General features: G+C 41.5%; 1 protein-coding gene and 1 long non-coding RNA gene across 2 annotated transcripts in view; one reads left to right on the top strand and one right to left on the bottom strand.

The window, feature by feature from the left end:
• SPESP1 (sperm equatorial segment protein 1) overlaps positions 1-9,249 on the bottom strand; it is a 34,523-nt gene extending 25,274 nt beyond the window's left edge. The window contains exon 1 of the mRNA XM_028100323.2: positions 9,055-9,249. Coding sequence (XP_027956124.1) covers positions 9,055-9,124 — 70 coding nt within the window. The 5' untranslated portion in view covers positions 9,125-9,249. The remainder of the gene's footprint in view (positions 1-9,054) is intronic.
• Positions 9,250-9,388: 139 nt separating this feature from the next.
• The window catches only part of LOC114206499 (uncharacterized), a 60,551-nt gene continuing 54,550 nt past the window's right edge, over positions 9,389-15,389 (top strand). The window contains exons 1-2 of the long non-coding RNA XR_003608643.2: positions 9,389-9,745; positions 14,619-14,725. This is a non-coding gene — a long non-coding RNA (uncharacterized LOC114206499). The remainder of the gene's footprint in view (positions 9,746-14,618; positions 14,726-15,389) is intronic.

Raw genomic sequence — 15,389 nt, 5'->3', positions numbered from 1 at the left:
CATCCTTTCTTGATCAAAACTCTTCAGAGTATAGAGATAGAGGGTACATACCTCAATATCATAAAAGCCATCTATGAAAAACCTACAGCGAATATTATTCTCAATGGGGAAAAGCTGAGAGCTTTCCCCCTAAGGTCAGGAACGCGGCAGGGATGTCCATTCTCACCACTGCTATTCAACATAGTATTAGAAGTCCTAGCCACAGCAATCAGACAACAAAAAGAAACCAAAGGCATCCAAATCGGCAAAGAGGAAGTCAAACTCTCACTGTTTGCAGATGATATGATACTGTATGTGGAAAACCCAAAACACTCCACCCCAAAACTGCTAGAACTCATACAGGAATTCAGTAAAGTGGCAGGATATAAAATCAATGCACAGAAATCAGCGGCATTCCTATACACCAACAACAAGACAGAAGAGAGAGAAATGAAGGAGTCGATCCCATTTACAATTGCACCCAAAACCATAAGATACCTAGGAGTAAATTTAACCAAAGAGGCAAAGGATCTGTACTCAGAAAACTATAATAAAATGCTCATGAAAGAAACTGAAGAAGACACAAAGAAATGGAAAAAACGTTCCATGCTCATGGATTGGAAGAACAAACATTGTGAAGATGTCAGTGCTACCTAGAGCAATATTCACATTCAATGCAATCCCCATCAAAATATCATCCACCTTTTTCAAAAAAATGGAACAAATAATCCTAAAACTTGTATGGAACCAGAAGAGACCCCGAATAGCCAGAGGAATGTTGAAAAAGAAAAATAAAGCTGGCGGCATCACAATTCTGGACTTCCAGCTCTATTACAAAGCTGTTTTCATCAAGACAGTATGGTACTGGCACAAAAACAGACACATAGATCAATGGAACAGAAGAGAGAGCCCAGAAATGGACCCTCAACTCTATGGTCAACTCATCCTTGACAAAGCAGGAAAGAATGTGCAATGGAAAAAAGACAGTCTCTTCAACAAATGGTGTTGGGAAAATTGGACAGCCACATGCAGAAGAATGAAACTGGACCATTTCCTTACACCACACACAAAAATAGACTCCAAATGGTTGAAAGACTTAAATGTGAGACAGGAGTCCATCAAAATCCTAAAGGAGAACACAAGCAACAACCTCTTCGACCTCAGCCGCAGTAACTTCTTCCTAGAAACATCGCCAAAGGCAAGGGAAGCAAGGGCAAAAACGAACTATTGGGACTTCATCAAGATAAAAAGCTTTTCGGGCGCCTGGGTGGCTCAGATGGTTAAGCGTCTGCCTTCGGCTCAGGTCATGATCCCGGGGTCCTGGGATCAAGTCCCGCATCGGGCTCCCTGCTCCTTGGGAGCCTGCTTCTCCCTCTCTCTCTCTCTCTCATGAATAAATAAATAAAATCTTTAAAAAAAAAAAAAAGATAAAAAGCTTCTGCACAGCAAAAGAAACAGTCCACAAAACCAAAAGACAACCGACAGAATGGGAGAAAATATTTGCAAATGACATATCAGATAAAGGGCTAGTATCCAAAATCTATAAAGAACTTATCAAACTCAACACCCAAAGAACAAATAATCCAATCAAGAAATGGGCAGAAGACATGAACAGACATTTTTCCAAAGACATCCAAATGGCCAACAGACACATGAAAAAGTGCTCAACATCACTCAGCATCAGGGAAATCCAAATCAAAAAAACCTCAATGAGATACCATCTCACACCCGTCAGAATGGCTAAAATTAACAAGTCAGGAAATGAGAGATGTTGGCGGGGATGTGGAGAAAGGGGAACCCTCCTACACTGTTGGTGGGAATGCAAGCTGGTGCAACCACTCTGGAGAACAGTATGGAGGTTCCTCAAAACGTTGAAAATAGAGCTACCATACGATCCAGCAATAGCACTACTGGGTATTTACCCCAAAGATACAAATGTAGGGATCCGAAGGGGTACGTGCACCCTGATGTTTATAGCAGAAATGTCCACAACAGCCAAACTGTGGAAAGAGCCAAGATGTCCATCGACCGATGAATGGATAAAGATGTGGTATATATACACAATGGAATATTATGCAGCCATCAAAAAGAATGAGATCTTGCCATTTGCAATGATGTGGATGGAACTGGAGGGTGTTATGCTGTGTGAAATAAGTCAATCAGAGAAAGACATGTATCATATGACCTCACTGATATGAGGAATTCTTAATTTCAGGAAACAAACTGAGGGTTGCTGGAGTGGGGTTGGGGTAGGAGGGACGGGGTGGCTGGGAGATAGACATTGGGGAGGGTATGTGCTATGGTCAGCGCTGTGAATTGTGCAAGACTGTTGAATCACAGATCTGTACCTCTGAAACAAATAATGCAATGTATGTTAAGAAAAAAAAAAGAAGAAGAAGAGAGGGAAGAATGAAGGGCGGTAAATCGGAGGGGGAGACGAACCATGAGAGATGATGGACTCTGAAAAACAAACTGAGGGTTCTAGAAGGGAGGGGGGGCAGGGGGATGTGTTAGCCTGGTGATGGGTATTAAAGAGGGCACATTCTGCGTGGAGCACTGGGTGTTATGCACAATGAATCATGGAACACTACATCAAAAACTAATGATGTGCTCGGCATGAGGGAAATCCAAATCAAAACCTCAATGAGATACCACCTCACACCCGTCAGAATGGCTAAAATTAACAAGTCAGGAAACGACAGATATTGGCGGGGATGAGGAGAAAGGGGAACCCTCCTACACTGTTGGTGGGAATGCAAGCTGTTGCAGCCACTCTGGAAAACAGTATGGAGGTTCCTCAAAACGTTGAAAATGGACCTACCATACGATCCAGCAATAGCACTACTGGGTATTTACCACAAAGATACAAATGTAGGGACCCGAAGGGGTACGTGCACCCCAATGTTTATAGCAGCAATGTCCACAACAGCCAAACTGTGGAAGGAGCCAAGATGTCCATCGACAGATGAATGGATAAAGAAGATGTGGTATATATACACAATGGATTATGCAGCCATCAAAAGGAATGAGATCTTGCCATTTGCAACGACGTGGATGGAACTGTAGGGTATTATGCTGAATGAAATAAGTCAATCAGAGAAAGACATGTATCATATGACCTCACTGATATGAGGAATTCTTAATCTCAGGAAACAAACTGAGAGTTGCTGGAGTGGTGGAGGGGTGGGAGGGACGGGGTGGCTGGGTGATAGACATTGGGGAGGGTATGTGCTATGTTGAGCGCTGTGAATTGTGCAAGACTGTTGAATCACAGATCTGTACCTCTGAAACAAATAATGCAATGTATGTTAAGAAAAAAAAAAGAAGAAGATAACAGGAGGGGAAGAATGAAGGGGAGTAAATCGGAGGGGGAGACGAACCATGAGAGAGGATGGACTCTGAAAAACAAACTGAGGATTCTAGAGGGGAGGGGGGTGGGGGGAGGGGGTTAGCCTGGTGATGGGTATTGAGGAGGGCACGTTCTGCGTGGAGCCCTGGGTGTTATGCACAAACAATGAATCATGGAACACTACATCAAAAACTAATGATGTAATGTATGGTGATTAACATAACAATAAAAAGTAAAAAAAAAAACAAAGTCTTTAAAGCCCAATAATACTGTTAATTTTCAAATATGTGGTAAGTTAAAGGTAGTAGTAAAATGTTCCATATGTGGAGGAAACTTGGTAGCTCAGTAAAGAGGAAAAGATAAACTTTTTAACTTTCACATGAAATTAAAGTTCAATAGGATACCTCTGGTCTTTGTGCTTTAAGAAATGCATTTTTACTTTGCCTTGGCCTATAACCTTGCTATGGCATCTGGTGATTACACTCAAAATTTAACCAAGAACCACGGACGCTCCTTTTTTTAAAGATTTGAATATAACTAGGATTTTTATTACCACAGGAATGAAAAACAGAATGGCTTTACTGATAAAGAACTCATGTATATAATGCTTAACATATACCCAAGCATGGAATCATGTATAGGTGGACCAGACTCTGGCTGAATGTCCTTAATTTGGAGAACAAATTCCTTGTATTTTCCATCCATGTCATTAAGGGGGAACACAAATAGATTTCCCTTATTCTACAGAAGTGATACAAATAAGAATATCTGAACTCTGTCATCATGTTAAGAACTGCCAGCTAACACACCAACATTTGTAAATTAAAAAGAACACAAATAACCAAGATGAGGTACTTGCAACTCAAATCAAAGTTCTAATAACCGTGCTTCATTAGTGGGGTACACTCAAAGAATGGACACAAAGGGAAACATTGTATCTTGTTATTCATCCAGTTTTCCTATAATTTGTTAATTTAAATTTTTACGGATAGACAAAACAAGTAATTTTGTTCATATTAATTAAGTGTTCCAGGTAAAGGAATATAACTTTAGAGTTGGGGGTGGAAGAAATAGAGAGTCTGGTAAAAGGGTACAAACTTTCAGTTATAAGATGAATAAGGCCTAAGGATCTAATGTATGGTGACTATGGTTGATGACACACACAAAAATACACACAAAAGGTAATTATGTGAGGTGACGTACTAATTAACTCAATGGTGGGAATCCTTTCACAATGTAGACATATATCAAATTATCACATTGTATATTTTTTTTAAGATTTTATTTGATAGAGAGACAGAGAAGAGCATGGGGAGGAGCAGGGGGAGAGGGAGCACGTTCTCCACTGAGCAGGGAGCCCAATGCGGTGCTTGATCCCACATGATCTGAGCCGAAGGCAGACACTTAACCAACTGAGCCACCCAGGCGCCCCTAAATTATCACACTGTATACTTTAAATATATTACAGTTTTGTCAATTATACCTCAATAAAGCTGGGGGGAAAAATAAATGTAAGTTTATGACTTTGCATTTCTTGATATTTATGTTCTTGGTTAGCGTATTCCCATAGTGAATATGGGCTTGCCCAATGTGATTGTCTTGGCCTATGGAGACATTACAAAGTCTGACACAGCATAGGCTTGATAAGAGCTTGCATACTGGGGGCTTGTAAAGTTCCCTCTTAGAAGCAAGGTGCCATGGTAAAAAGACATTTGGGCGAGACTACTAAAAGATGAGAAGTCATGTAGAGAAAGACATTGGAAGACAAGAGGCCATGTTGGATGTTCTCATCCCACTTGAGCTTCCAGCAGAATACAGCTGAATGAGTGACCTCAAATCCACCATATGAGGCAAAACTGCCCTGCTGAGCCCAGTCAACCCATAGACCATGAGAAATAATAAATCTGGGGGATGGTCTGTATGCTGCAACACATAACCAAAACAGCTTCATTAAATTATATTTTTATTTATTTAAGATTTTATTTTTAAGTAATCTCTACACCCAACATGGGACTCAAACTCACAACCCCAAGATCACATGCTCCACCAACTGAGCCAGCTGTGCATCCCAAATAATACTTTTATAAAAAGGTTTACAAATTCAGTTCCAGTGGAGTTAAAAACCAGTTTATCCCAGGACTGATGTTAAAATTTAATTGGAACCAAAGCAAACTCATGACTTGGAAATAGCTCTCTTCTAGTTCTGTTCAATAAAATGACCTAAATAACAATATCACCCAAGGACGTTAGTCTGTTATGTATCCCAGGTACTTTGGTCTCTAATACCATCTTCTACTGTATCCTCAGAAGGATGGCTGAACCCATTCAGAGTAGGGAAGCTACAAAGTGGTCTTAGGACAACCAGCTAATAACAGAAAACAAGAAGTCTTTAAAAAACACATGAGATCTTGTGCGCCTGGGTGGCTCAGTTGGTTAAGTGACTGCCTTCAGCTCAGGTCATGATCCTGGAGTCCCGGACCGAGTCCCACACTGGGCTTCCTGCTCAGCGGGGAGTCTGCTTCTCCCTCTGACCCTCTTCCCTCTCGTGCTCTGTTTCTCATTCTCTCTCTCTCAAATAAATAAATAAATAAATAAAATCTTTAAAAATAAATAAAATAAAAACACATGAGATCTTATCAAAAGAACACAAAAAGCAGCTCAAAAGAACAGAAAGACGGCTTTTTTTTCTGATAAAAAATTAAAGGACAGGCTAATGCAACTACTGCTACACCTCTAAAGGCAACTCTCTGGACATTCACATATATGGTAACATGCTCCTCATTATCTAAAACATTAATGAAGTATGTCATGGCCTTCCATTTACAGGTCTGAGAGACCCTCCCAGTGCTATAGCCTGGGGCCTTGAAACAATGTAATGAAACAATGTAAAGTGGACTTGCAGCATCAGAAGTGAACTTTATCTTTTGAATGTACTTGAGATAAAAGGAATCTGCTTCTCTTTTTAATGTATTTGCCAATACATTTCAACAATTATTGCCGTTTGCTGCTTTACTACTTCCCTTGCCTTCTGTGGTCTATTAGGACAAAGGTCTTCTAAGGACAAAGATATATGCCAAAAATGTAAATATTGAGCCTTCTTTAAACACCAACCTAGAGAAGCAAGTTAAGAGGTTTTCTTATCCAAGCTTAAAACAATCCTGTATCATCTACTCTACCTTTGCTGACTGATCCAAAGAGATAACCAGGAAAAAACAATTTATCCACGAGATACAAAAAAGAGCCCAAAAGCTAATATTTCACATTCTTGTGTTTGTAGCTTCAGGCTCACCAATATTTGGTGACTTAAAATTATAGAAGGCAAATTACATAATTTAATAGTATTTAAATATATAACTATTATGTAAATGATACTTTAGAAGTTATAATTTTTTAAAGCAACAAGAATTCTCATTAAGAAGTTATATACTGCAAATACATTAAAGAGGTATGATTTTTAAATTTGGAAAATATTTAAAACTAAAACTATGGAAAAATCGGATATAAGAAAATTGAATGTATATAAATTTAAGTATATAGTAAAAAGGTGTTTATCCAGCACCATCAGGATGTGTATGCATGTACAGGAATGCAGACTGCTGTACATCCAAGCCTTATTCATGTCAAACTGAACTTAGATTAAACAAGTACTAGCTAAACTTGAGTTGGGCATATTAGAAAGGTATGGACAGTTAAAAGAAGTACTGAGGTTTTCAATAAATGTAATTACTTAATACAATACCCACGATGTCTGTATAAGATGACCTCAAAACTGTTTTAGTATTCTAGAAAAATAGGTCAAAGCTGCACTTTTCATTATAAAAACCTATGTGCCTTTTCTTTGGCATGATAACATTTTTTATATGATTCTCTCACCAACAAATGTTGGAATAGTGGCCAGGTAAAATAAAGAATACAAATCTGATTTAAATCAAACACAAGGATAAACCTGGTTTCTTTTGGTGTACTTATTCCAAACAATACATAAACAAAATTAAAATTACTTAGAGAAAAAGAATGAGAGAAAGAAAGTAGCCATGTTAATATTGCCCTACATATCCCTTAACCCACTTCTGTGGAAAAGAAGTAAATTACATTTTCAAACTATCTTCTATGATCTATATATATTTTCCTTATGTCTTGTGCCATCTATACATTCAACACAAAATGAATTTCTTTCCTGAAAAGTATCTTTTCATTTCCTACAAGCCTTAAGAAAACTTAGGGAAGAGGCCACAAAGAAAAAGAATAGGCCACAAAACGATGCAGTTAGGCCGGAGCTTACAGAGTTAAGTAGGGATCCAGCAAGCCCAGAGTGTACTTTATGACTGTATTAATGTCACTTCAACTAAAGTCTCCATACATGTCAGTCAGTTGTGACTTACTGATCTACAGCTACCAAAATGCAATAACTGATGTTAGTAATAACGACCATCAGACATCAAGAAAAGATATCATCTTCAAGGTGTGTTTCTTTATGGCAAAGAAGAAACATTTTACAAAGATCTCTGTTTAAAACAGCTAACTATCATAAGTGCTAGTATTTAAAGCGCTAACTTTAGTGATCTAGGACACTTTATCCAGAATTTTTTTCACTACCAGTCATGATTTAGGTTGTGCTGTATTTCCTTTTTTTAAATCTAATTTTTAACTAAGACCTTTTAACAATTCTGAAATATAGCTCCTCATAACTGGCATGTTCCTTGATACTTTTTTCACACCTACGTGTTAAACTTTATTTATTTGGTTAAACCAACCCCAACATTACTAAATGTTACAATGAACTAGTTAAGACTAGATGGACAAGCCTCACAGCCAGTCTTATGCGGAGTCTCAGTATCAGACACTCCACTTAAATACCTCAACGTCTCCACATGTTAATATAGTAGTCTTGGCAGGTGTGATTTTCAGCTATCGGGGAGGGACAGGAACAAGTCCAAGTCGTTAAGTTTCAATTCTGCTTAAATACGATTGTGAATCCTGCGCACCGGGATGCACTGTGGGAGTGCATAGGGGGGTCAGTTAGTGTCCTAGACAGGCACCACAATCCACTTGCTCTCCGTGTTTCACCATAGGGGTCAAACTTCTTCCGTAAAGGGCCAGAAGTAAATATTTTAGGCTTTGCAGGCCATACTGTTTCTGTGGCAACTACTTAACCCTGCTGTTATAATGCGGTAAAGCAGCCATGGGCAATTCAAAAAGGAACGAGCATGGCTGTGTTCCAATGAAACTTTATTTATCAACAATGCAATTGATATTTCATAGTTTTCCACATGTCAGGAGAGATTACATTTCATATTCACCTTTAAAAACGTAAAAACCGTCCTTGGCCAGCCAGCCACGCAAAAACAGGCCGCCTTGGCCCGCGGGCCGCAGTTTGCAGACCCCTGCTTTATCCCACATGCACAGACTCTGGCAAAAGGGGACGAGGTTAACGTCAAGGAATGTGTCCGCCAGAGGTGAGGTCACACCCGCGAGCCCAGTGTGCCCAGCCCGGCGCTTCCCGGGTCACGCCCGGGACCCGCCCCCCGCATCGCTGCCGGCAGCGTGCAGGTCGCCGCGGAGGAAGGGGCAAGGAGAAGAGGGACACACCTCCGCATCGGAGGCCTAGGACCCGGGGCAGTGAGGTGTGGGAGGAGTGCAGGACCGGGTCTCCGACGGCCCCGGGAACCTGGGACTTCCCCCAGGTGTATCCCCTGGGTCGCTGCCGCCGCAGGTCGGTCACTCACTCGGGTAGGCCGGCACGGACGAAGGCCACAGCAACAGCGCAACTAGAAGGACTAAGAACTTCATGGGCATCGTCCGCAGCACTCCGCCATGCGACGGGAACGTCCTGGGCCACCAGGCCGGGTACCTCAGGGCCGAAAAGAGAGGGTGTCTACGGCGACCGTCCCCGCTCAGGGCCGTGGGCGCCCTGCAACGGTTGTCCCCAGCGCGCAGGCGCAGCGAGGGGTGGGGGCGGGGAGCACGAGCCGCCGAGGCCCGCCCTTCCTGGAGCGGCGCGCAGGAGGCGGGGCGATAGCCCTCCGCCGCGCCCCGGTGCGCATGCTCGCTCGGGTTTCGAAGCTCTGCGCCGCGCGCCGGGCTCCGAACGTCTAGAAGCCCGGGAGACTTCTGGAGCTGTGAGGGCTGGGATGTGGCGAGACTCGGCGGCTCCGCGAAGGCTGGGCGTGTAGCCGTGCCTGAAACACTTCCCCTGCGCGGAAGGAACTGTCTGATGGAAGACACAGACGAGTAGCCTGGCAGTTACAGCCGCGTGGAAGTGCTGCAGTGGGGGAAACCCTCGGCACTGTGAAGCCCAGAGGAGGTCCCCCAGCTCAAAAGGGCGGGGAGGAGGCTCCCGAGATGGAAGAAAGCTGGACGCACCCCGAGAACCGAAAATAGTCGGGTCTAATTGCAGCGATGGGGCAGGTGTTGGAGGTGAGGGAGGAGAGCTAAGTAGTCATTAAAGCCACTTTAAGGGGCTTGGGTTTGTTTTGTTTTTTCAAAAGATTCCCCCACCCCCCTTTTAAAGCCAAACTATGGGACAAGCTATGGTTGTCTGGGGTTAGGGATGGGGGAGAGCCTGGCTATAAAAGGATAGCATGAGGGAGTGATTCGGAGTGGCAGGTAGTTGTGGTGGCCTCAGAATCTATGCATGTGTTAAAATTCACAGAACTGTACATCACCAAGAATAAGTTTTACTATAGGGTAATATTTAAAAATCTATATGCACCCGTATCTTTGCTTCAGGAAGCAAAGGGCATGGGTTTTATTCTGAGGCAATAGGGAGATACTGCAAGGTTTAGAGCTGGGTAAGGTGTCATTAGATTTGCATTTCAGAAAGCTCTCCTTGCTGTGGCGAGAACTGGTTGGAGGGAAGGAAGCAAGACTAAGAGGCAGGGAGCCAAGTTAGAAGACTGTTCCAGTAATCCAAGCACGGACTGACAGAGACCTGGACTCATTCTGGCAGAGCACATGGGGCCCGTGGACAGATCTGAAAGACATTTAGAGTTAGAATCAACAAGACTGGGAAATTGTCTGAATGTGAGGACTGAGAGAGGAGATCATGCTCATGTTTCTGGCTTGAGCACCTTGCGTGTGGTGTGAGATGGGCAATACAGGAGTTGGGGATGGAGGAAAAGAAGTTTAGTTTCAACATTGTTCTGTTGAGATGGGCTTGGGACATCCTACTGGCAGGGCGTGTCCAGTGAGCGAATGGATGTGGGGCCCTAGAAAAAAGCTGAGATGAAGAGGGAGGTATAGGAGGCATCAGCATCTAGAAGTGGAGATATGTGGGATTGCCTGAGGAGAGCTTTTAGAGGTGAAGCCCTTTGGGCCTACGTTAGATCCCTGGAAAACTTGGCAGGCTAGAAAGAGGAGGATGGACCTGCAAAGGAGATGGAAAATGGGGAGAGGAAAAGCAGGAAAGAATGGAAGCTTCATGGGAGAGGAGGAGTTTAAGGCTGTCACATGCCTCTGAGAAGTCAAACAGGAGAACAACTTCCATTCAGCAACAGGATCCTTGACAGAAGTGGTTTCAGTGGAGTAGTTTAGGCAGAAGCCAGACTACGTGAGTGGAGGAATGACTAAGAGCCGAGGAAATGGTGACAGCTACAGACAACCTTTTCGAGGTTGGTGCAGGAGTCTTAGGTGTGCTCTACCAGCACTCTAGCAGCCTTCTAGAATCAAATGCTTACAACTATTTGGAAAGCTATTTGGAATATGTGACAAAAGGCTTAACATACTATAAATACTATGATCTAAATTATATAAGTTCAGTGGTGAATATGTCCTAAGATAGCCGTAATGGATCATCATCTATAATATAATTTTTTTAAAAAGAATGGTAAAGTTTGTTTCTAAATAAATATTCTAAAATATTGTTAGAATACTGGGCAAGTATTAAAATGGTGTTCATCAAGTATATCTAATTTGGGGAAATCTTTCTATTGTAGTGGATTATATTTGAAGTATTAACTGAGGTCTCACCCTCCCTGGGCTTCTTGTCCCTCTACCTTTTATTCCACCATTGAGATATCTGTGGTCACCTTAATGTATGTGCTTCAAGGAAGGACAGCTAGAGTCTTGAACAGAGAAGTCAAAAGAAGGGCTGGATTTTTTTTTCAATTCATGATGGGGTTGAAAGCTAAATCACTTATAGGAGCTGCTGCTTAAGTGAAAAGTTTTGTTTTTGTTAATTTGTTTTGTTTGTGTTTTTAGTGGACATGTTTGCTTGATTTTCAATATCAAAAGCCAAGGAAACTGGAGGACAGGAGAGCATAAACCATAGACTGGGGGTGGATTCAGGATGATGTATAGTCTGTTTCCCCAATACTGATTGCAGTTTACATACAGAACCCCCTCACAGGTTTTGGTGGTTGCAGAGATTACTTACATCTCCCGAATTGAGTGAGGGGCTGTAAGTGAGAGGTTCAAAGAAGATGTCTGACTGTTAAGCCCAGAGTTGGGGTTGTTTTTTGCTTTTTTGTATGTTTATATAAATCGGGTAAGACCTTAGTGGCTTTCATCTTATGGATCATCCAAATGATCATGTTGAAGGGCACCTAGCTGGCTCAGTCAGAAGAAAATGTGACTCTTACTCTTAGGGTCATAGGTTCAAGCGCCACATTGGATGTAGAGATTACTTAAATAAACAAAACAAAACAAAAACAAATGGACATGGTGAAATAGCCAAGGTGTATCCTTACTGTGGAAATTTAGTTACCAAGAATGACTTTTAACTCTGTGTACTTTATGATCTATGTACTAACATAGAAAAATCTCCAAAATAGGGTATTGAGTATTTTTTAAAGTGTGGAAAAGCACATATCCATTTATGTAAAGTCATAGCACGGTTATATATTTACAATACTCCAGAAATCATTCTGGAAGAAAACACAGCAAGCTGATAGCAGTGCTTGCTTCTAGGAAAAGAAATGAGATTGGGTAGAAAAGAGGAGATTTTGAAGGGAGAATTTTTCTTTTTACTCTAGTTTTTTTCTCATCTCTTGAATTTTTCAAACAAGATTGTATTATATCTTATGCATTTCTCATGTAATTAAAAACTTTTTACAAAATCTAGAAGCTTAAAGGAGAGGTAGTAAAAATAATATGCATCTTATGCCTCATGCTTTCTCCTACTGACTTCACTGAAATATTTTTATTTTTTTAGAGGGGGAGGGAGGGAGGGATGGAAGGAGAGGAAGAGAGAGAATCTTAAGTAGGCTCCATGTCCAGCGTGGAGCCCAATACGGGGCTCAATCTCACGATCTTGAGATCATGACCTGAGCCAAAATCTGAGAGTCAGATGCTTGAGTGACTGAGCCACCCAGGAGCCCTTCACTGAAATATTTTAAAGTGACTAATTCACTACCAAAAAAAAATGTGTTTGGCCTGTATCTCTGCTTCACCTCTGGACTCTAAACTGTTCTGATATTTAATCACACAGTATCATTTAATATTATATGGTTTTTTTCCTCAGGGATGTATTGTATCTTCCCTTTATAGTTGTTCTTATGCTTCTGCATTTCACATAGCACCTTGTTGGTGCTCAATAAAGACTAACATAACAGTTCATGCTCTTCCAACCTAAAGGAAGAGATACCAACCTGTCCTTCCTCTGAACCTCCCAGACCTATCAAAATCCACTTGTGTTTCAAGGCCCAAATGCCACATCTGCTAGGAAGCCACCCCTTCCTCACCTCTCCAATTAGAATATAATCGTATTTTCCCTATCCCATATTTCCACAAGCTATATTACAGCTGTTTTTTCATTTAATTACTGTGTTTTATTTTTACAAGTCAGTCTTCTCTATACCAAAGTCTTTGAGGTCAGAGAAGCAGATCTAAGTTATCCCTGCATTGCACCCTCCCCAGCCCAGCCAAAGTCTTGCATTCACTGGTTGCTCAATAAATGCGTGTTTGAGTTCAAAGGAAATTGAAAGGTTGGGATTTTTTCTGTAGGCTTTTACAGAATGCTAAAAGGAGCTAAGTTACTCAGCTGCAGAGACAACTTCCAGCACAAATTTCAATCTCAAGAAACTCCTCAGCTCTTACGTGTCTATGATGCTATTATTTAAGCCCAGGTGAAAGGAATGGCACTGGTCTCATCTGCTCTTTTCTCTGTATACCTCTGCAAGTAATTCCAGACAATAAATTCCTAATTGTGAAATTGCTGTCAAATGGAATGCACCAATTTCCAGACCCATCAATAGTATAATGACTTAAGGGGCTCCTGGGTGGCTTAGTCGGTTAAGTGTCTGATTCTTGATTTCAGCTCAGGTCATGATCTCAGGGTTGTGAGATTGAGCCCCACATTGGGCTCTGTACTGGATGTGGAGTCTGCTTAAGATTCTCTCTCCCTCTGCCCCTGCAGCCTGCCTGCTTGTGCATGCTTTCTCTCTCTCAATAAACAAACAAACAAATTGTATAATGACTTACTAATACTGGGTGTCATCATCTTTGAGGACCAACTATGTTAAATATGGTATCTTGTTCTTTTATTTGCTTTCCTTTGTTTTTCAGTAAGACAGAGTTCTGCTAACTCTCCCTCTCTGCCCCCACCTAGAACTTCCTCCATACTCCTAGTGTGTATCTAAAGCCTGCATTTACCTGCTCTATATTCTTTCTCCTGTTAACTCAATGGATTTGAATTAATAGGCTAAGGTTAGCTAGAGTTATGTTTGTCTCCCTGAAGAATGAAGCATATTGGGGAAGTCCTTCCCCCATCCCCACTATTCTCCTGGAACCAATGCACAGGGTAGCTCTGACCATAGCCCTTGCTTTACTTAATGCGAAAGCAATTTTCAGATCTCAGATCTCAAATTTCACTTCCTAACATCACTTAGCACAGTGCCTGGCAAAATAGGTAAATTCAATATTTACTAAATGAATGAATCCACCCACTTCCCTACCCATCCATCCACTCCACTGTTCTAAAACTCAGCACTTACTAGCATAAGAGCACCAGCGGCTTTGTCCAGGAAGGACTTCAGCCACCTGGGGGCAGCAGAGCCTCGCCAATGGCTGGGCTAGAACTTGGCAATTACTTCTGAGCCTCTCTCCAGCTGGGAATCTGGGAACTGGGTTCTGATTTTGTTGTGCTGGAGCATTGTTTTGCTATCGTGTGTTTTGTTTTATTCTCATGCCTTCAACTCTAAACACCAAATAACATTTAATAATACTAAAAATGATTCTGTAATACTAGCCTTTATTCTCCAAGGGAGATTTTCTCAGGCTGTTTTAGAGGAATGTTGCATATCCAGTCTTCCTCTAACTTGTTAAAGCTACTCCATATGCATTTGCATTACAGACAGACCTGGGCTGAAATCAGTTTGTAAAATGAGACCTGGAAGCACACAGAAGAAGTAGGCTGACCCTTGGGATTGCCCTCTTTCTACAGGTGCTGCACCACTTGAGGTAGGCAAATGCATTTTTTATTCACAATATCGGACTCTGAATTGGCTCCATGGAATGTTTTTGTTTTGTTTTAATAAATGGATGGCAATGAAATTTTGGAATGGGGATGAGAAGAGCTTGGAAGGAGTTGCAAGCACGTGAGCCTAAGATTGTTTTTAGTTCTTTCCAGGGAAACCGTCCCTCTTTCCTTTTGTCTCTACAAAATCAGCATGCAAAATCCCGTGAAAGTCTAAGAGTATAGCTGGTGACTTAACAGAGATGTCAGAACAATGATTTATTGCCCTATGAATCCATCGACCTGGAAGGTCCCTGGAATTCTAAAGGAGTTCTTAACACAAATTTAATTTTAATTCACTTAACTTTTGAAAAATGGTATATGTCCCCATTAAACAGGAAGATTCTTAAGGACAGGGACTGTGTCTTTTTGTGTTTGTGTCCCAGGGACTTTTCACAGTGTCTGGCAGAATGTGCTCTGTACATATATGTTGAATAACTTGAAATTTCCTAGCTAATGCCACCAAATAAAATAGAAGGTGACTTTGGGTAAGAAAGACCTTAATCTCTCCGGATGTCATTTTCCTTTTTTTTTTTTTTTTTCAAATAATAACCCTTTGTATTTGTTTACTGGCTTCAGTCTAAAGCTTACAGACTCTATATTTCCTTT

This window comes from Eumetopias jubatus, unplaced genomic scaffold (assembly GCF_037043125.1).
Source record: "Eumetopias jubatus isolate StellerSeaLion01/CBP00866 unplaced genomic scaffold, mEumJub1_p1.0 scaffold_7, whole genome shotgun sequence".
Taxonomy (NCBI): Eukaryota; Metazoa; Chordata; class Mammalia; order Carnivora; family Otariidae; genus Eumetopias; species Eumetopias jubatus.
Note: the sequence above shows the minus strand (reverse complement) of the source record. Positions and strands in the feature narration are given on the sequence as shown.